The sequence below is a fragment of the Chrysochloris asiatica genome, unplaced genomic scaffold (genome assembly GCF_000296735.1).
Source record: "Chrysochloris asiatica unplaced genomic scaffold, ChrAsi1.0 scaffold00105, whole genome shotgun sequence".
Taxonomy (NCBI): Eukaryota; Metazoa; Chordata; class Mammalia; order Afrosoricida; family Chrysochloridae; genus Chrysochloris; species Chrysochloris asiatica.
The window spans coordinates 7538908-7561283 of record NW_006408623.1 but is presented as its reverse complement, the minus strand read 5'-3'; the positions used below and the strand labels follow the sequence as shown (position 1 = coordinate 7561283).

At 47.8% G+C, this 22376-nt stretch overlaps 1 protein-coding gene across 1 annotated transcript in view; it reads right to left on the bottom strand.

Moving 5' to 3' along the window:
- Positions 1 to 15479: 15479 nt before the first annotated feature.
- Positions 15480 to 22376, bottom strand: part of MGMT (O-6-methylguanine-DNA methyltransferase) — a 207858-nt gene continuing 200961 nt past the window's right edge. Inside the window, exon 8 of the mRNA XM_006867477.1 lies at positions 15480 to 15680. Coding sequence (XP_006867539.1) covers positions 15480 to 15680 — 201 coding nt within the window. The remainder of the gene's footprint in view (positions 15681 to 22376) is intronic.

Here is a 22376-nt window from a genome sequence, read left to right as displayed (position 1 = left end):
TGGGGGGGGGGGCAGGTCTGGGCAGTGTTTTTATTCTGCTATGCATAAGTCACTATGAGTTGGAACCAACTTGATGGCACTTAACAATGACAACAATAACTTAATAAAGAATAAAAAAAAATGGCTGCTCTTGTTGGCAATGTGTTTACAAAAAAAAAAAAAGAGTTCTGAAGCCCTCATGGAGAAAGAGGTTTCCACAGCACCATCTAGGAACCACCATGCCCCAGAAGTAGCAACTTAAAATTTGTGCTTAATAATTGACAAGTTGATTAGACTATTACGAAGCATGCGGCCTCTCCTGAGGTCTCTGTCAGGCTGGCATAATGGACCTACTGACCTCAAAGAACACTGGGCAGATTGTCCGTGTCTTTCAGTGGAGTGCTTTGTGAATTTCGAATGAAGATGACTAAGTACAGAAATGGAAAATCCCAGAGGAAGGTCCTCCCAATCTGTGGGTGTTACAGACTGAATTGTGTCGCCCAGAAAGACATGCTGGAGCCCTAAATTCTGCACCTGTAAATGTGGCCTAGTTTAGGGAAATAGGATCTCTCTCTGCAGACTAACTTGGGTTCTATCTCTTATCCCTTCAGAGGGGTGAAGTGTACAAACAGAAACAGTCACACACAGCGGGAAGACCAAAATACCCTGTGATGTGGAGGCAGCTGCATCTCCAAACAGCAAGGGAACATCCTAGTATCGCTGGTGGTCACAAAGTGGGAGAGAGGCATGGGACAAAACCGCCAGAGCTGGGAGAAAACAAAGTTCTATCCGTCGAAGCCTCACTTTGTGGTAATTTTCAGTGGCGGTGGATTCCCCACAGAGGGTTGGTCTCAGAATGAATGACATGCCAGCTGCCCCCAGGAGACTCAGGCAGCAGGTCCTTCGCCTCTGCCGAGACCCAGTTCTTTCTGGAATTGTTGGGGCACAATTGCTTTTATTGTAAATTTAAAGCAATTCTCCTTTGAAACACTGTCTGTAACTTGGTTCATCTGGATCTGATTCCTGCACAGTTAGGTCTGAATTCTAAGTCATGAAATGTGTGTCGTGGGTTTATTTTTTCTGGGAGTTGGGACCCTAATACCAGCCAATGAGCTCCCATCAGATCATTACGCTGTGACTCCTAAGCTCATGGCCCAGGATCCAGCTTGGCCAGGGCTTCAGGTAATCCTCATCTTGATCTACAATGTAAAGGCTGTCGCCCAGGTTTAAAGAAGATAAATGACAGGCTAGTAGCTCCTGTATTGGTCCGAGGGACACACCCAGGGAACCCTGATCTCCAGGGTAGCCATGAAAATCAGCATCCACAGGTGACTGAGGTGGAACTTGGGTCTGGGGGCTGAGTCTGGGCCTTGGGTGACCTTTTTGAGAAGCACCCAAACTGAGAAGGGGTTCTGCATGTACCCCTGAGGGGTGGGGACACGGAATAAACTGCCCACTGTTACCCTCGGGAAGGACCACAAGGTGACATCAGCAGTTCATTTCAGAGACGGGAAATCTAATTTACTTTTCAGTTGAGTCAAAAGTCAAATCCAGAGCCAGCCACACGTGAGCTCACCCCCGACCCAGCCTCCCTGTATGATCCAGAGCCCCCATCAAATCTGCCCCCTGTGGTCTCGACAGGCCTAGGGTCCCCTCCTCCTGCTCTCACCCCATGCCACTTTCACCCCAAACCTGCCCCCGGCTGCTGCCTGCCTGCCTGATTCTAGAACAATCAGTCTCTTTTGGGTGGCTGCCTTGAGTTGCCCGCAAGAATAGCGGCACCTTTATGGGAGAGGTCTGCCAGGGCCAGGGGCTACAGCAATTACACCTCACACTGGATTTCTTCTCTTTTCTAAGTGTTTTACACTAATTAGCAAGTTCGGTTAGCTCTGAGGGTTAGTAGCTTCTCTAACAAGACACAGTGACATTAAGCGACTTTCCTAATGATGTAAAACACAGGAGAACAGAGCCATGGATGCAAGCGCCCTCGTTCCACGCATGTGGAGACTGCCAGCCATGGTGCCCACCTGGTCTCTTCCTACAGCTCTGAGGGGACGTGGCCACCACGACAGATGCATGGGTAACCCTGTGGTAGAGCAATCACTGTCCTTTCTGAGTCTCTTTCCTCCACAGAGAAACTGTCCATTCGCAGGTGGCCTGGCCCATAACTAGTGGATGGTGGGCTGATTAAGAGAGAATATTATCTGTGTTCAAAGTCCCTCAGAGGGCACAGGATAGGTGGACTTGAGGGGGCCGTCAGACACAATCAGTGCATGGGCCCTACATGTCCCTCAGAGGACATAGCCAAGCAGGTCTTAGAGAAACATCAGACAGAGCCAGTGTGTGGACCCCACACGTTCCTCAGAGGACACAGCTGGGCGAGCCTGAGGAGGCACCATCTGATGTGGTCATTGATGTGAACTCTGTGTCCAGGCCTGATGACCACTCTCCTGTGAGGAGTCACCATCTGGAACGCCACCAGAAAGCACCTCACGTCCTCCTGGACTTAAGGAAAGTGTATGTGCTCCTCCCTGACATCCCTGGGTCCTTCCGGCAGAGGACTTCCAGGTCCTGCTCAGCTCCATGAAGGCCAGCCCCACTTCCTCCAGGAAGCCCTCTTGGCTGGTCCTGCCTCCCAGGACCTCGCTTGGGTGCAAAGGGCACACCGGTCTCAGAGGTGGCTTGTCAGGGACTCCAACCATAAGGTTTGCCTGCACTTACCAATGCTGACCTCTCAGTACCTGTCAGCGTCCTCCTTTGTCAAGGAAATGTGCTTTTATGATGACAAATGTGATGCATTTTCATGGCAGATATTTAGAACAGACAGACAGATAAGCACCAACAAGAAACTCAGTCATACACGATTTCCTCTTACTGAGGTAATTCCTCGCACATCTTGGTCTGCAGACAGTCTTCTTACAAAATGATGTAATACAGACATATGCATGGCTTTAAAACAGAAACAGGGATATGCTTTCAAAACCAAGAATGCCTATTTTCTGTTCCGATTATAGAATAAATAAATACACTTTGTAAAAGTTCAAATCACTGAAAAGCAGACAAAATCAACCCTAAACACATACTCCAAAGCAATTCTCCCCAAATCTTTTCACTCAGATTTCTCCAAGTAAATATTTTAATGAATCTTCTCCCACAATTTGATATTCATGTATGCTATTCAAACTTTTATTTTGTAAAACAGCATTGGCCATAGCTGACGTTTTAGCTCTCTTTTTTTGTCCCACACACGTCTTTCCATGTGAATAAACACATCTGTGTTACATTTCTAATGGTGGAATTGTATGGGAGTATCAGGCAAGCCCATGTTGATGAGACATTGAAGTTGCTCCACATTTGTTACTATCTCGAGCAATGATACATGGATACCCTTGCAACTAAAGCCTTGCATACTCAAGGTTGTACTCTGTAGAATAGATTCCTAAGGGTGGAATTGTTTGGCCAAATGATTGGGCATTTAACATCTTAATAAGTACTGACCAACTGCCTTCCGAATATGCCAGTGTGCCTACAGAAATTGTCCTCAAAGAATTCTAAATCTCTTGCATTTGAATTGCAGGTGGCAATAAAATGCTGTCTGGTGTTTTAATTTGCACTTTCATGATCAGTAGGGAGATGGAGCAGTTCTCAAAGGGTTTGGCTGTGCATACTGTTTCTTCGATGAGTTGCCTGTTTATATTCTGTGCACTTAGCTCTTTGGGGTGGTTTTTATTTTCCTTGTTGAGTTGCAGAAACTTTTTCTATGTTACGGATACAAGCTTGTTGAGCATCCTGTTAGCAGTGTTTCCTTACAATGTATTGGTTGTCTTTGGTTTCCCACCTCTGGTACCTGTCCTTGTCCTTTATGGCTCCTGAGTTCTTGCTAGGTTCTAAAACACAGCCTCTAACTACAAATCACAGAGACATGTTTCCAGTGTTTCCATTTGGTAGAATAATAATTTTAAAAAGTGTAAAAGTAAAAAAAGAAGCTTAGATCTTTCCTATCTTTGGAAATACATTATTTTCAGCAAAAAGATGACACCCCCACCCCAACAAGGTATATTGACACAATGGCAGCAAAAATGGGTCACACGTGACAACCGTGAGGAGGGCGCAGGACTGGGCAGTGTTTCGGTCTGTTGTGCACAGGGTCACATGAGTGGGAACCTACCGGACGGAACTTAACAACAACAACAACAACACGAAGCAGATATTTAACTTATTATTCCAAGCAGCTAACCAGTTGTCCTGATAGCATTATTAGGTAATCCATTTTGCCCACTGAATTGAAATATATTTATCATCTTCTAAACTTCCTTATACAAGTACAGGATACATTGCAGGTTCGATTCCAGACCCACACAATAAAGCGGGTGCCACACTAAAGCCAGTCACATCAGTGTTTGGGTTTCCATACACATTAGGGTGATGTGAACACTAGACTAGTCTGTGAAGAGTGAAACAGCATGACCAACAAGCTAGACACCTAGTGAGAATGATCGACAGGTGACAGAGACACTAAGGGAGCTGATGGAAAAATGACGCCAGTGATGTGCTGTCTGCGGGCTGCCGCAGCCTCCCATGTGTCCGTGATGTCTGCTCAGTGCAATGGCGCATTGGCCAATAAGACAAAGCATGCCTGCATCGCGGTTGTTTCTGGACCTGCCCTTGCATCTCATGGATGCATTGTTCTGCTTTTACAGTCACCCTTCACGGTCTTTGGTGAAGCAGAGAGGCAGCATAAACGAGGCAGACCCCCATGAGACGAACTGACGCACCCCAACAATGGTAAGATGCCTGAGGACCAGGCAGTGTGGAAGCAGACTTAATGAACACTCTCTGTTGTTTTGTTGTTAAGTGCTGTTGAGTTGGTTCTGACTCATGGCGACCCTGTGTAGGTTTTCTGAGGAGCAGCTGGTGTGTGAGCTTCAACGGCCGACCTTGCAGCTCAAAACTGACCTTTCAGTCTGATGCATTAACCCACTGATGCCTTCATGGTATGCTTTGTTGTCAATTGCATTAAGCATGTTCTTGTGCATTGATGTGCCCCCTTAACGGTGCTGAGCTTGGAGAGAGCCCAGACTCACAGGGTCAGGCCAGCAGGGAGTGTGGGCTCTGGAGTCCATTCCTGTTGGTCCTTAGGTCCTAGGCCACTTGCAGAATGTCACATGTCTTTCTGTTGAGATATTGGGCAGGTACAGATAGGGTTCCAGATTTCCTCCTTTCTTGGGGAAAGAGGAAGGGAAGATATTTAATAAATATTTATGCATTGGGCTGTAATCACAGGGACAGTGGTTCAAACCAACCAGTTGCTCAGTGGGAGAAAGATGACTTTCTGCTTCCACAAAGATTTTACCACCTCAGAAACCCCATATAAGGTCTCTATGAGTTGGAACCAACTCAACAGCACATAACAACAACAAAAAAGTAAATGTATACCACGCATAGGGTTTGTCCACCGCTTGTCCGTCTTTCGTACTGTGGCGATTTGTGGTGGTGGTGTGGAAGCTATGTCACTTGGTCTATGAAATACCAGCAGTCATCCATGGTGGACAGGTTTCTGCTGAGTGTCCAGACTAAGACTAGGAAGGAGAGGTAGATTATTTCTGAACGATTAGTCACTGGAAAAGGAGCTCTGGTAGTGTAGTGGTTACAAGTTGGCCTGCTAATCTCATGGTAAGCAGTTTGAAATTACCAGCAGTTCATGGGAGAAAGATGAGGTTTTCTGCTTCCATGAAGATTTACAGCTTTGGAAACCCGATGCAGGGCTACTGAGTTGAAACTGACTCCATGACACCCACCACTCTCCGTCATTGTAAACCTTGCAAATACCAGCAGAACGTTGTCAGATACAGTGCTAGAAGATGAGCCCCTCAGGGTTGGAACGTACTCAACATGTAACTGAGGAAGAGCTGCCTTCTCAAAGTAGAATTGTCTATAATGATGTGAATGGAGCAAAGCATTTGGGACCTTCACTTGCTGATGGGGCACAACTCAAAGTGATGAGAAACGGCTGCAAACATCCAAAAATAATTGGAGCATATAATCTATGAAGTATGAATCTAGGACAAGTAGAAGTTGTCAAAAATGAAACAGAATGCACAAAGATTGGTAACCTAGGCATTAGTGGTAGCTCTGTACGATAAGCACAGGCCTTTGAACCACAAGATTCGTAGTTTGAACTCACCAGCTGCTCCACGGGAGAAAGATGAGGCTTTCTGTTCCACAAACATTTACAAAACCCTATGTAGGGTCAGAACCAACTGTATGGCACATAACAACAACAAAGTAGTTGAAATGGCCATTTGAATCTGACAATCACATTGTCTACTATGCTGGGAACATCAAATTGAAGAGACATGGCATAACTTTCATCGTCAAAAAGAACATTTCAAGATCTTTCTTGAAGTACAATGTTGTCTGTAATAGGATAATATCCATATGCCTCAAAGGAAGACCACTTAACTGTCCTCATGATGAACCTGTACGGAAAAGAAGAAGCAGTTGTTCAAACAGAATGAGGGGACACTGAGTGGTTCAAAATCAGGAAAGGTGTGCACTAGGTCACCACACATATCAATCTCTATGTTGAGCAAATCATCTGAGAAGCTGGATTAGCTGAAGAAGAATGTGGAATCAGGATTGGAGGAAGACTCATTAGCAACCTGCGATATGCAAATGACACAACCGTGCTTGCTGGAAGTGAAAAGGACTTAAAATACTTGCTGATGAAGATTAAAGACCACACCCTTCAGTATGGATTACACCTCAATGTAAAGAAAACAAAAATCCTCACCATTAGACCAATAAACAACATCATGATTAAATGGAGAGCAGACTGAAGTTGTTAAAGACTTCATTTTGCTTGGATCCACTTTATCAACACTCATGGAAGCAGCAGTCAAGAAATTAAATGACATATTGCATTAGACAAATCTGTTACACAAGACCTCTTCAAAATACTCAGGAACAAAGATGTCAGTTAGAGGTCTAAGGTGCGCCTGATCCAACCCATGGTATTTTCAGTAACCTCATATGCATGTGAAAGTTGGACAGTGAATAAGGAAGACCGTAGAAGAATCGATGCACTTTTGATGGAGTGATACAGTAGCAGCAGCAATGGGTTTAAACGTAACAGTTATGAGAATGGTGCAGGACCAGACAGTGGTTCATTCTGTTGTGCATCGGGTGGGTGTGAGTCGGAATCAACTCAATGCCATAGAACAACAACAGGGCTCATTAATGCTATTATTAATCAATGACATTAGTAGGTTAATGGTCCTGGGTGGCACATGCTTGGTTGCTAACTGAAAGGTTGGAGGTTCAAGTCCACCCGGAGGTACCTTGAAAAAAAGGACTGGCAGTTAGTTTACTTGTGAAAAATCAGCCATTGGAAATTGTATGCAGCACAGTTTTTCTCTGACACAACTGGGATCATTGTGAGTCAGAAGTGATCCAACGGTAGGCAGCGGTTTTTGTTGTTGTTGTTGTTGTTTTTAAAACTAAGATTTAGAATCACTTTGTTGAGAAAAATAAAAATGTATTATGGATCACTTGATTTTCTCATAAAATTATGAATGAATTATTCTGAGACAATGACACAGTTTTTAAGCGAATGCTCCTTTATGTGTAAACTGCTGACAATGTGAGTTTATGTGACTGTCCGGTCACCAGCATCCCCTACTTCTTGCAGGTGGTGGGGCCCACACTGATCACCCACAGGCTCCTCTACTTCATCCTCACCCCTGGGAGATGGAGTGCGGTCACTCCGTCTGCAAGCAGAGTACGAAGGGCAGCGGTGGATAGCATCACCGGATGTAGGTGGGTGTGGCCTCAGCCACGGTGCAGGCTGCCCTGTGACGTTGCCATCATTGGAGCTGATGGGCTTTCATTTCTACAAGAGACACTGAGGAAATAGGACTGGCAGGCCACGCCTCTGGGGCAAGAACCCGCCCAAGGTGTGGCGCTCTCAGAGCGCTTTGCAGCAGAGGCCACAGATGGGGCCCTTTTGAACGACAACCTTGCTTCTTCTCTCCAGCACCAACGCGGCTGTAATTCTTCTTGGAAATCCAGATAGTGAGCCCCAACCCTCCAGGAGCCGTTTCACACTGTGCCAGTCCAGGTGATCCTGGCTGAACCTCGACAGTTGAGCCAGGGTGTGGGGGTGCCTGTCGGTACACCCGAGTCAGGAGGTTCTCTGCTCAACAACAGCATCCTACATGGTGGCACTATGGATACTGCGCAGGACTGCAAGGTTGGCGGTTCAAACCCACCAGCTGCTCCTCAGGGTCTCTGGGAGTTGGAATTGACTCGATGACATTTAACAACAACACAACATTTAACTTACATCTTTTACCTGGAAGGCTCGCCATGCTTTCACAGACCTCGACTCCACAGGGATGGTTACTTCACAAAGAGACAGGCTCATGGCATGAAGCTGGAACCGGGCATCTTACAATCAAGCCTCTTGCTCTGCAGTGTCTCACTCACCCAGGTGGGCAGTGCCAGGCACAGGTGTGCAGGAGGAGGCTCAGGTACACAGGGGGAGGTACAGGTGCATAGGTGCATAGGTGCATAGGGGGAGGCCCAGGTACGTGGAGGAGGTACAGGTATGAAGGGGGAGGTACAGGTGTGCGGGAGTCATGGGGGAGGCTCAGGTAGCCAAGAGGGGAGGCATGAGTACTCACGGTGTGCCTCATGTTTGCGTACCTGTGTCTGTGTACCTGTGCCTCTTTCTGCACCCCCGAGAAGAGACGACACAAGCAATGTCCCCATCTTGGTCTGCCTGGAGCTGGTGGTTCCTTCTGGGAGGGGTCAGTCACGGGCTCAGCAACAGCAGCAGCTGGAAGGCACCAGAATGTCCCTGCTGGTCCTCTTCAGAACTTCGGGAGCTGAGCTCAGTGAGGTTGCCATTCTAGGACAGGAACGGGGACCAAGAGCCCCTCCCACGAGGCCCCTCTAGAATGGAGAGGAGCTCCTGGAGCCTCAGATCACCCTCAGAGACCACATCTGCCCCAAGGGTGGCTGCCCTCAGCTGGCTACTCTGGGACACAGCTCCTGCCCCATGCCAGCCCTCCTGGTCACCAGTGTCACGGACATCTCCACACATCCTTGTCAACACAGCCACCAAAACCTGTAAAAGCCACCTTTTGCACAATATCACATGTTGTTTAGTGTTTGGATACTGATGTTTTCTCCAGCTGGGTTCTCCTTCATATAAGTCAACAAACCAATCTGGAAGCAAATACGTCAAAAAGACGATGTATAATGGGAACAATGAAAGCAAGGAAAAGTGGGTTTGCAGGTGTGATGTGGTCTGTGTGTATAATAAAACATGTCACCATGGAGGTGAGACGGTGGCGCGTGTCAGTGAAGAACACAGGTGTGCAGGTGTGAGGCAGTGTGTGTACTGGGGCCGACTCTCATCGTAGAAACAACATGGAAAGAACAAACCTCCCGCCCTGCCTGTTGCACCACCAGGCTCCTGCCCACGAATCTCGCCTTCAGTGAGAACTGTAGACCAGTCCAGTTTTTCATGTTCAGTGCTGGTCTCAGTCCACAGGGGACCACTCTCCCAGCCTTCCTCCACTCTACCTCCACCCTACCATCATTCTAAACAAAAATGTGGTAAAATCTATGTGGCAGTGATGTTTCCATTTTTACTGTTATGGAGTGGACAGCTGACATACGTTTCTTTCAGCCTGTTGTACCGGTATCTCCACTCCCCATTTGTAGCTGCTCTAGACCTCCAGAAGACCAGACCCCTTCAGCAACATCCAGTCCCCTCTCAGCCCCTGCACCACCCAAATGTGGGTGCCTATGTGTGTGTTTATTCTAGGTATGCCCCCTTGATGGGGCCGTATGCTGCCTGGCCTTCTTACGAGATTCACCCACGTCACAGCGTGGCTCAGGTCTTCCTTTCTTTCTGGCTGGCTAATATTACATTCTGTGGATGGCCCATGTTTCCCCCATCCCACTGCCTCTCGCTGGCCATGAGAGGAGTTCAGAGCATCAGCCTTTTTTTTTTCCTTTCTTTTTTTTTTTCTTAAATGTTTTATTGTGACTTATGTGATAGTTTACATGGGAAAACATTAATTTTACATTCATTCTATTGTATATCGTCTCATTGCCATGGTTACAATCCCCTCCATGCATCATCAACCAACCAAAGGGTAGACCCTGCAAGCCTGGCCCCCATGTCCCCGAGGTCTTCAGCACACAGTCGCTTTTCCTCTCTGGATCTACAGAGCATCAGACTTTATGTCAGCTGAAAAACAGGAGCTGGTGGTTGGCCTCAGAGCTTGGGGAAGACGTAGCCACCTTGGGCAATCTCTTACACATCCAAACCGTGCCTTCATCCCATGTATCCTGCCGTGGGGCTTCCTGTGGCCTTAAAAAGCAACATTCAGTGAGGGGTTTAGGACATTTCTCCTTATTTTTGTATTTTTCGTTCCTTCTAAAGGCACCCAGAAACACGGATCCCTTCCTACTGTACAAGATCGATCTTAATTACTGTCTGTGTGGAATGTTTTCTGCTGGCTTTTTTCAATGGAAAACACATTAATGAGAAACTTTAAAGGCTTGTTAACAGCATCCCTTCATCAATCAGAGCCCTGTCAGGTTAGGCTCTCCCGTCAATTTTCACCTCGAGGGCCGGCATCTACTTCCTACCTTCTTATCCCACGCCACGGTCCTTGTCTGAGCAGCCCTGGGTGATACAGGCCAGGCCTTGTCCATCTGTCGGCAGCTGGAGCCATAGGGTCCCGAGGACACTTGCTGGGTGTTGCCTTGCGTCCTCAGACCCTTCAGAACGGGTTGTTTCTTCAGATGCTGGCGCTGGCGTTTAACTGCCATCTCCTTCTCAGACAGACAGACAGACAGACAGACAGACAGACAGACAGGGGTGGCTGCGTCTCATTTTAACCTTAAAGCGCATTAAAATGATCGTCACTGAAATGGATGTGGACTTCGGCTCCTTAGATGTAAACTTTTAATCAAATGCTTATGAACTAGGCAAAGGATCAAAGCCAAACTAAACATGTGCTGACCTGAGGGGCACTGAGGCTCTCCTCACTTCCCCACGGAAGGGCAGTCTTATACGCAAACATGAGACCCCCCCAGACCTGGCCCAGGGAAGGCTTCATAGGTTGACGAGCTTCTGGGAAAATGCTCAGTAAAATGAAGCCAACAGCATCCTCCTCCCCCCGACCCACACCCCTCGGTTCCTCTGACCCACCATTTATGTCACTGCGAAGTCCTATGTGTGGTCATTGGCAAACTCTATGGGGAAGGATTGGAGGCCCTGGGTAATGGCTGGCTGCTGACCACAGGCTGGCAGTTCAAATCCACCTAGAGGTGCCGCTGAAAAAAGGCCTGGCCACCTACTTCCGAAGATCAGTCACTGAGAGCTCTCCAATACACCTAGGAGTCAGCATCGGCTGGATGGCAACTGAGGTTCCGGCCAGCAGTAGTGTCCACTGTAGCAGCTGCCTCCAGGCAGCACCCACGTGGGCACAAAGGCTGAGGGGACAGGAAGGAAGCCATGGGAAAAGCATTGTTGATTTTTTCTCGCGTAAACCGGGGGTGAGAGTTGGATGTGTGAATGCGATTCTTCAAGTTTATATTCCTACAAGCCTCTTCTTCAGCAGAACTCCAAGAGGGTATATGGGCTTCTGTTGGGTGGTGCCGCCTTACGCCTTTAAGCCAGCTCCGTCACCGGGTTTTTATCCTGCAAGGATAAACACGGGGCCCACTAACCACAAGGTTGGCAGTTCAAACCCACCAGCTACTCCCTGGAAGACTTACAACAGGGTCATTATAAATAGGTTCGGAGCTAGTATTGTCCACAATTTAAGATACACACACACACAATGGCATTTTAATATAAAAATACCCATACTGTGATGATTTGTAATTCTTAAATGAGGGGAGCCTGGAGCAGCTAGCACTGCGTAAGGGGTGGAAACTGTGGAAGAAAGATGTGTGTTTGAAAAACTTGACACTAGATAGGGCAATTTCCACCTCTAGCAGTTTATGAAGTTCTAGGGTAAGTGATTTCTGCTGCATTGGTGTTGTTACTTTTAGGGCCGTCTAGTCGGTTCTGATGGCATTCTGGATAGGGTTTCCAAGGAATGGCTGCTGGGTTTGAACCACCAACCTTGCAGTTAGTGTCCTGTGCTTATCCTCCAACACCCCAGAGGAGTTGTAAATCGAGCTTAGTTAACCCTACAGAGAAGCTTGTTTGTCCTCAGAAAGACATCTACTTGTGACCTTCAGATCTGGAGCTGTGGACAAGTCCCCCCGGACTCATCTTTCAGACCCCTCAATTTGGAGCTGAGATGCACCCGCACACGACTGGCCGGGGATATTTTTCCTTCTTTGCACATAAAGAATTCAGACTTGTGTTCGGTCACCTTCTCCCTTGACGCGGCCGCAGGAAATGGCGAGAGCGGGTGGGTTTACTTTGGGCTTTTGTTCCTAATGGGAAGAGGGGCCTGGGGGAAGAGAAGAGCGACCCCGGGCAGAACGAGGCCTCTGCATGTTCAAGGACATCTATCCATTATAAGTGTGGTCCAGCAAAACCAAACAGTGTTCTGAACCTTCATTACTGCTCTCTGGAAGTGGGTTAGAGCAGCGGGCGGGTGTCTGGTGCTGAGTGCTAAGGGTCCACAGCGCAGGGACACAGTGTCCTTGTCTCCCCTCTTCTATTTTCATGAAGAGTGGCTCTAGTGACCCACACAACCCCGTCTCCATCTGTGGGGCTTGTCCCTGGGGCCGTGCATACATGGCCGGTGTCAGGGGATCTTAGACACAGCACGGGGCTGTTTGGACAGGGAAGCCCCAGACTGAGGCAGAATGAGAACATGAAGCTACACGGACCAAATAGACCCCAGGCTCAGTGGTGCGTCTCTGCTGTCTGCCCTCATGGCCTGGGGAGGGTCCCCGTGCTGATTTGAGATGGGATGTGGGCTGTGGGGCATGCATTCAGGTCCCCATCAGCTGAACCTACAGGACCCAGTGTCCGCGCCCAGGAGGGTGGTCCAGTGGAGGCGTGGCAGACACACACAGACAGGGGATGATCTCGGGCCCCTGCCTCCTGTCCCTACCCCAGAGGTGCCTGTAGGGACTATGGAACACATTCTGGGATGTCAGGCTGCTGATGTCTGGTCCCTGAACCACAGAACCACCCTGCTACCCACTGCAAAGGTCAGGGTGTCTCCCTGCAGCAAGCAGCTCCATCCGGGCCGCTCTCAGGAAGACCACCCTCTGATGGGGGCAACACAGACGGGACACCTCGGGGACAGGAGGCCTGAGTGGTACCTGCTGGAAGCAGCAGGACTCTGCTCTGCCAGGAGAGAAGCGGGGGCTCCGGAGTGTGCCCTCATCCTGGGAGAAAAGCAGACCCCTACTCGGCACCTATCTATACATTGTAGCTCTTTCCACCCTCAAGCCAGAAACACAGGTGTTCTCAGCAGTTATCCTGGGCAGGTCCGAGGCAGCTGAGACTGGGCACACTCAGAGCCTTCCAATGCAGATGGTGCCCAGCAACTGGGTGAGTACTAACTCAGAAAACCAGAAAACCATGGTTCTACCGCCTCTTTTCCAGGGAAAAACCAATCCCTGATTACTAAATGTTAGCCAAAGTCAGAACTAGCTTGTGAAGCGAGGGAAGTCAGATTTCTCAGGTTGGAAGACACTCAAAATGCGACTGGGGAAGAGCTGCCTCCTCAAAGTAGAGTTGACCGTGATGATGCGAATGGAGTAAAGCCTGTGGGGGTAAAGCCCTCGGGACCTTCATTTGTTGATGGGGCACAACTCAAAATGAAGAAAAACAGCTGTAAACATTCATTAATAATTGGAACATGGAATGTACAAAGTATGAATCTAGGAAAATTAGAAATTGTCAAAAATGAAATGGAATGCATGAACATCAATATCTTAGGCATTAGTGAGCTGAAATGGACTGGTATTGGCCATTTAGATCTGTGTTGGAAGAAGTGCAGCCAGAGTTCTCCTTGGAGGCCAGATGGCCAAACTTCATCTCTTATACTTTGGCCATATTGTCAGGAGGGACCAGTCGCTGGGAAGAATATCATGTTTGGTAAGGTGGAGGGTCAGAGGAAAGAGGAAGACCCTCAGCAAGATGGATGGCCAAGTTGCAGCATCAATGGGCTCAGGCGTGGCAATGATAGTGAGGTTGGCTCAGGATCGGGCAGTGTTTCATTCTGCTGTGCGTAATAAGGTCGCTGAGTTGGTCCCAATTTGATGGCATCTAACAACAAGCCATATTATTGGACTTTTAATAGCTGCATGTGCTTAGGGAGAGTGGGGTCCTATCCCCGTTTTCTGGTGGCTGTGTGAACAGGACCTCCTAAGATGTCAATTAGCGTGAGAAGTCTGAAGCTTGTTTCTATCAGTGCCTGCTTTTGGAGGGAGTCACAGTAACATGAAACATAAAATAATGCCCGAGCCCCATGCATTATAAAGTTGCGACACATACAAACCACTTGAGCTTCCCCACTGTGGCAGACACGAGCTCAGGAACCCTTGGTAACACGGCAGGTTCAGGGCACAGGTGAGTCGACGATGCCCCCATCTATCACAGGCTCTATGCTATCCACGCCTCATCCACTTTCGGATACAGTTAGTGACAAGGTTAAAGTGACGGAGATCATGAAGTGTTAGATTGTGGCGGCAGCTGATATTGGAAATCCCAGCTACATCACCAGCAACGTGTGCTAAGCCATCTGCATGTCAGGCATGGTGTGGGGACCCGGGGCCCTGCCCGCCCAGAGTCCTAGAGGCCTCAACAGCAGCGTGGAAGAGCTACTTCTGGGGAGTGTGTGTGTGTGTGTGTGTGTGTGTGTGTGTGTGTGTGTGGTTACATTTCCCCCACCTGCGTTCCAGACCAGGGAGACCCAGGAAAGAGGTTGGGTGGGGCACCATTGCAACCAGACCCATGTCCAAAGAGCTGTGTACACTTCCAAAGCATTTTAGCGCAGGGCTCTTCCCCTTTTAATCCACAGACCTCAGCCAGGGGCTGGTCTTGTGTTGGCTTTTCTGTTGTGTGCTGGCCAATCCATTCCAACTCAGGACAACCCACGGGGCACCCAGGCCTTCCTCCCATGGAGCTGCTGGGCAGATTCAAACTGGCAACTTTGTGTTCGCAGCCCAGCACTTAACTGCTGTGCCACCAAGTTTTCCAGCAGTTGGAAAGGAAGGTGCACATTCATCCCACTAAGTGCTCGTCTGAGACGCCAGGTGTGGGGTCCTGAGAGGAACGGGTGAGAGACGGTGGGATAGGCTGAGTGGGATCTAGGCTGGGCACTCTGCTGTGGCCACAAGTCCTTCCAGGATTGCCCCTCACCCCTCACCAACGGATACTGCCCGGTCTCATCCACCAAGATATGTAGAACCAAAAGAGGGCACACAGCTACCATCAAGACACAGACTTTAATGCAGTGCCCACCACCCTCCTGCCCACACAGTGCCCACGCAACCCTTCAGCCCCGCTGCACATGCTCCACGTCGGCCAGCATCTCCTGGCATCTGGTGCCTAGCTCTGGCTGCATCCCCCCCAGCTTGGCCCCCACGGGACCACCCTCGTGGGCCAGCAGCCACTGCTTCACGGTCAGCCCTCCGGAGTAGCCGCCCATGGTGCCGCTACTGCTGATGACACGGTGACACGGGATGAGGATGGGGATCTGAAAGATACAGAGGAGGTCACTGTCAACCTGGGCTTGGGGACCCGGGCAACCTGCCTTCCTGTCTCCAGTACCCCTGCACGTGTTCTGCTGCTCAGGCTTGGTGAGTCTCCAATAGAAGCTCAGCGCACATGCCTGGAGCAGTGCCACCCTCAGAATCCACCTGCCTGGTGCCCACCCCTACCCTTGACTGGGAACCAACACTGGGTGATGGAGACCACTGTGCTCCCTGGAGCACTTCCTGCCCTAACCCTCACCCTCAATCAATGCTCCCAGAGGAACTCACCTCCTCATTCATGCTCACACCCTCACCTCGTGCTCCTCCAGCACCCAGAGGCCAGGCACTGTAACTCTCACACTACCCCAGCATTCCCTAAGCTCACACAGCTACCAAAGGTCACACCATTCACCTGAGATGGTAGAAATGTAACTTCCCTCAGTTCACCAGCTAGTTCTGACTTTGACTAAAATTTAGGGTTACCACAAAAATGTGTGGAGATGTAGTCAGAGAGAGTTGCAATAAGTATCAGTGTGATAATGGTGATGATGATGGAGATAATGATGGTTATAACATTGATGATACTGATGTTGGTGGTAATAGTGATGGTGATGCTGCTGACGGTGATAATGATGGTGATGCTGGTGATGCTGGTAATGGTGATAATGATGCTGATGGTGATGATGTTGATGGTGGTGATAATGATGCAGATGGTGTATCGTGATTATGGAGATGTTAGTGTTGGTGATAATGATGATATTGATGGTGGTGATGCTGATGATGTTGGTAGTGGTAATAATGCTGCTGCTGTTGATGGGGGTAATAATGTTGATGGTCATGATAGTGATCGTGATGATGTTGATAATGATGGTGAGGATGCTGATGGTGGTGATAATGATGTTGATGGTGGTGATATTGATAATGTTGATGGTGGTGATAGTGATGGTGATGGTGGTGGTAATGATGCTGATGGTGGTGATATTGATAATGCTGATGGTGGTGATAGTGATGGTGATGAGGGTGATGATATTGGTGGTGGTGATAATAATGCTGAGGGTGGTGATAGTGATGGTGATGATGTTGATGGTGATAATGATGATGTTGATGGTGGTGGTAAGGGTACTGATGATTATGATGGTGTTGATGGTGGTGATAGTGATGGTGATGAGGGTGATGGTGATAATGATGATGTTGATGGTGGTGGTAAGGGTGCTGATGGTGGTGATATTGATAATGCTGATGGTGGTGATAGTGATGATGATGAGGGTGATGGTGATAATGATGATGTTGATGGTGGTGGTAAGGGTGCTGATGATTATGATGGTGCTGATGGTGGTGATAGTGATGGTGATGAGGGTGATGGTGATAATGATGATGTTGATGGTGGTGATAGTGACGGTGATGATGTTGATGGTGATAATGATGATGTTGATGGTGGTGGTAATGGTGCTGATGGTGATGTTGAGAGTGGTGATTGTGGGAAGGATGACAGAGAATTGACTTTTACTTTTCACTGTGGAGTTTCACAGACTGAAAAGTAATAATATTAACAAATCCTACAAATAGCATAATACTACAATTATCTTAGGAGGAGTAACTTAAAATTTTAAGAATGAAATATTTACTCTGGTGATTGTTACAAAATACAGTAACAACCCCACCCTACTGCTATCAAGCCAATTCCCTTAAATAACTGTTGTGAGGACATTATTAGATAACATGCAATAGATGCCTTTGATGGATAAAGAGGTAGACATTTAATTCAACGGTTTTACATTTAGGCCAATTCAAGTTTCCTATGTAGCAATCGATTTCATAACCGTTCTATGATTTTCATCCTTCCCTCCCCAAAAGCAGTGAAATTTTAAGACCGAGCAAGATGAATGTATCTATCATCTCTACTCACTCCGTGTGGTTCCGACTCATAATGACCCCATATAGGGTTTCTGAGGCTGTAAATCTTTACAGGAGCAGAAAGCCTCATCATTCTCCTGGGGAACAGCTTAAACTGCTGACCTTATGGTTTGCATTCAAGCGCTAATCCTACAGAGCCACAGTGTTCTTGTGTATTGTCATTGTTGTTAGGTGCCATCGAGTTGGATCCAACTCACAGTGACTTTATGTACAACAGAACAAAACACTGCTGGCCTGGTGCCACCCTCACGGCCATTGTCTCACTTGAGCCCATCGCAGTTGACACTGTGCCAATTCATCTCATCGGGGGTCTTCCTCTTTTTCACTGACCCTCCACTTTACCAAGCATGATGTCCTTCTCCTGGAAATGGTCCCTCTTGATAACATGTCTGAAGTGTGAGAGATAAAGTTTCACCATCCTGGCTTCTAAGGAGCATTCTGGCTGTATTAATTTGTTCTTCTGGCAGTCCGTGGCACTTTCAAACTTCTCCTCCAACACCATAACTCATGCATCAGTTCTTCTATGGTCTTCCTTATTCACTGTCCAATTTTCACATACATATGAGGTGACTGAAAATACCATGGCTTGGATCAGGCATACTTTAGTCCTCAGACTGACATCTTTGCTTTTTGATACTTTATATATTTACCTTTGCATGTGCTCCTAGCTCGTTACTGTGGGAATGTGAATATCACAGCTTTTTCACCCTTTAAAGAAGTCTCTTGCCAATTCAGTATGCTGATTGATCTCTTGATGGTTGTTTTGATGGGCGTTGATTGTGGATCTAAGTAAAATGAAATCTTTGACAACTTCAGTCTTTTCTCCATTTACCACAATATCGCGTAGTGGTCCAGTTGTGAGGATATATATATATATATATATATATATTTATGGTGAGGTGTAATCCATACTGAAGGCTGTAGTCTTTGATCTTCATCAGTAAGTGCTTCAAGTCCTCTTCTCTTTCAGCAAGCAAGGTTCCCGCATCTCCATAGGGGGCTTAAAGTGCTGAATGAGTCTTCCTCCAAACCCTGAAGCTGCATTCTGCTTCATATAGCCAGATTCTCAGATTATGTATCTCTCTCTGTCTCCCTCCTTTCCTATCCATCCAACCATCCATATGCACACAGACAGACAGACCTACGTGAGAAAGCTTCAAAAAGTTTGTGGAGAAATTACATGATCTTCTCATTCCATTTTTCCATGAGCTCTTTGAAGGCCCCTTGTGTGCATGTTTACGTACTTCTTCGTGATCAATGCAGACAATAGGATTGATGGTACTGGATGGCAGTTACTAAGTCAGCTCCAACCATCTCCGGTCCTCACTGAACGTATGCAGTGGTGGACAAGGCATGGTTCTCACCAAGCTTGCACGGTGTTCACCATGAGAAATGGGGACCACTGCTTATACTTGTGTGGATTTCCTTGGCTGGGTTCAGATTATTAAAATCATGAACCTGCTGGAATTTACTGGGGGCTTCAGGGCATTTCCAGAGGAGGGGTACCCCCTGTGCCCTCCTTGGTGAAACCAGAGTTGCATAAAGTGCAATTTTTATCAATCGCTGGGAAGTTCATCATTATCACAGCTGCGCCGGAACCTTCCCACTGTGAAATCTAATTCGCCCGATACGTGCATCTATCGCTCACTCTGGCCCTTTCTCAAATGCTATAAAACTTCCAAACCCATAGATTTGTCTCTAACAAAAAAAAAACCATGAAGGGGCCTTTCAATCAATATTGGAGCCCTTCTGATCCTCGTACCAGCGGAATATTTTTTCCAGCTCCGCCTTTGTTCTTCTGGGTAGCAGCCCACAAGGGAAAGAGCTTGTTCTCACTCACAGCCTCATCAATACCTAAATCCTAGTGAACAAGTGACACTGAGAAGCTGTAATCAATAGCTCCCTGTGCGTTTTTTTCTTCTGGTCAAATGGTTCAGCAGCACTGACAGGCTGCCACTTAGAACATGATACTAAATCTTTATCAACAGCCATCCTGGTGACTGACGGGGCGGGACTTGGGGGTCATTAGCGCTCATGGTGATCTGTGAATAAACTAACTCCTCAGGAATGCGTTTGTTTAGAAAAAGGTGGGGAAATGCTCACACAAACTATTGATTGCGTCTGCACTGCATTTAGTGAATTCTGTGTGAGGACAGAGTCCGGGAAGGCTGGGGAAGGCTGGAGGGAGCTGTCGTCTGCTATCTGAGAGGTGGACTGTGTTCTCCAGCCCGGTGGTAGGAATGAGCCGTCCTCAGCCTCCACCCCAGCAGTTCATGTGAACTATCCGCTCCTTCTTTTTTCAAATGAGTTCTTTCCTTCTTTTAAATTTCATTATTGATTCAAAGGCATCCCTGTATGGAGCACACGGGTAAACACTCAATTATTACTAATAGAAAGATTGGCAATTTGAACCCACTTGGGCATGCCATGGAAGACTGGTCTGGCGATTTGCTTCTAAAAAACCAACTGCTACAAACACTACCAGCCGATGCACGGCTTTGGCAAATCTGCACAGGACTTCTCAGAAGGGTGATAGAGGTGTTCTACTCTGACACACATGGCGGATGGCTTTATTTTTATTTGTTTTTCTTGAAATCTACTTGATTTCATCTTCATTTGGAAGTTCTGTAACTACATTATTTCCTATGTTTACTTTATTTTTTGTTTCTTTGCTAGTTCTCTATTTCCAGCCTTGTAGGTTTGGAGTCTAGGTGTGGCGGTGCGGGCTAATGCGCTGGACCGCAAAGTCGGTTTGAAACATAAGATCAGCAGTTCAAGCTCACCATTCGTTCCTCAGAAACCCTATACAGGATTGCAGTGGGTCGGAGCCAACTCAACCGTACTTAACAACAATAATAGGTCTGTTTTACTTTGAATATTTCTGTATCTGGGTTGGACTCCTGGTTGTGGCTCTGTAAGGTCTGCACTAGACTGTGAACCACACAGTTGGCAGTTCAAACTCACCAGCTGGTACTTGGAAACCCTATATAGGGTCTTATGAGTTGGAACTGACTCAGCGGCATTTAACTTCAACATATGTGAGTTCTGGGCGGTGATGTTATGGATGTTAGTCTCAGGCTATTGTGTGCTGCCTTTGGTTCCGTGTCTAAAGAGCTCCTTTTAGTATTTTTTTGCAAGGTTTGGCAGCTTTTTATAAGTTCTTTTAATTTCTGCTTATCAGAAAACGACCTAATTTTGCCATCATATTTGATGGACAATTTGCTGGGTATATGACTTTTGGTTGGAAATTTTTTTTTCTTTCAGGGTTTTATATATGTCATTTCATTGTCTTCTTGCCAGCCTGGTTTCTGTGGAGAAATCAGACTCTTATTAGTTCTCCTTTGTAGGTAAATTTTTGTTTTTCCTGAGCTGTTCTCAGGATTCTTTCCTTATCTTTGGTTTTGAAAAGTTTGATTATAAAATGTTTTGGTGATTCTCTTAGGGGGTCTATTCTGTTTGGAGTTTGTTCAACTTCTTGTCTTTCATGATGTTAGGGAAGTTTTCTTCCAACAACTCTTGGACAATATTCTCCATGTTTTCTTGTCTCTTCCAAAGAGCCTGCCCACCTGGCCCCTGTTGGCCCTCCACTGTATGCCCATGCAGCTGTGTGCAGAGCAGACCGAGCTGCCTCTCAGCTCTGCCCTGGGGTAGCAGAACCCAATCGAGTGGCAGATACCACAGCTGGATATGAGGCAGGAAAACACATGGTGAAGTCATGGTCACTGCAGAGTGGGGTCAATGCCACTTTGAGTCGGGGTGACCAGTATCACCTTCTGATGGAATGCACACTTCTGCCCCATTACAAACTCAGGTGTGCTTTTGGGAGACGCCTTCCACAGGAGGCAGGTCCCTGCCTGATGGTGGTGGGCCGTCCAGCAGAGGCCAGGCTGGCGAACGCTTTGGTAGGTGCACCCTGCTGCCTGTCTGGTCCAGGGCATGGAGGCCACGTCTCACCTTCTGTGCTACCTTTGTGGGCCAGTGCACAGCTCCTTCTGCACCTGGGGCCCTGGGGTGCAGTTCGCAGTGCACTTCACAACCTGTTCATTAAACACGGTGGGCAGGATGGGGTCAAACTGTTTTACGTTCCTAGGTTGCTTTCTTTTCTTTCCTTCAGGATAAAAATGTCCCCTTAGAAGGCACTGGCCTGACCCTATGCACGTTCCTGCTGATGTGGTCTCCTCAGCCCAAGACCCCAATCACAAGAGCAGAATGAGACCCCTGGAGGGGGGCAGGGGTTGATCTGCACCCCCACGGCAGCCTTCTAGAATGTGTGCATTTGTTCGCATGAGGCTCTGACATTAATACAGTCCAGAAAGCCCTCTGCTGTATCAATCAATGAATGCATGCAGCTCCCTGGGTTTCTGCCCCCTTGTGCTCATGATGGTCACAAGATGGTCAGCAACGCCTACGTGGAGTGGACACCTCCTCACTGACTTTACCCAATAGGAAGTGGATACTCAGCCTGACTGCCTCCCTTCCCCTGACTCACTGCAGCCCAGGCTGCTTGGACAGGGGTCTTATCAGACAACAGTGTGCCCCCCATGACTACAGCATATACTCCCCCAAGGGCCCACACAGCCCCCCACAACAACCTCAACACCCCCAGGGCCATGCAGCCCCTACGACCACACCCTCAACACTCCAGCACCCATACAGCCCTCCAAGACCCAGCCCGGGAATCCACTGCCCAGAACTCACAGGGTTGTTCCTCATGGCTCCACCCACTGCCCGGGACTCACAGGGCTGCTCCTCATGGCTCCACCCACTGCCCGGGACTCACAGGG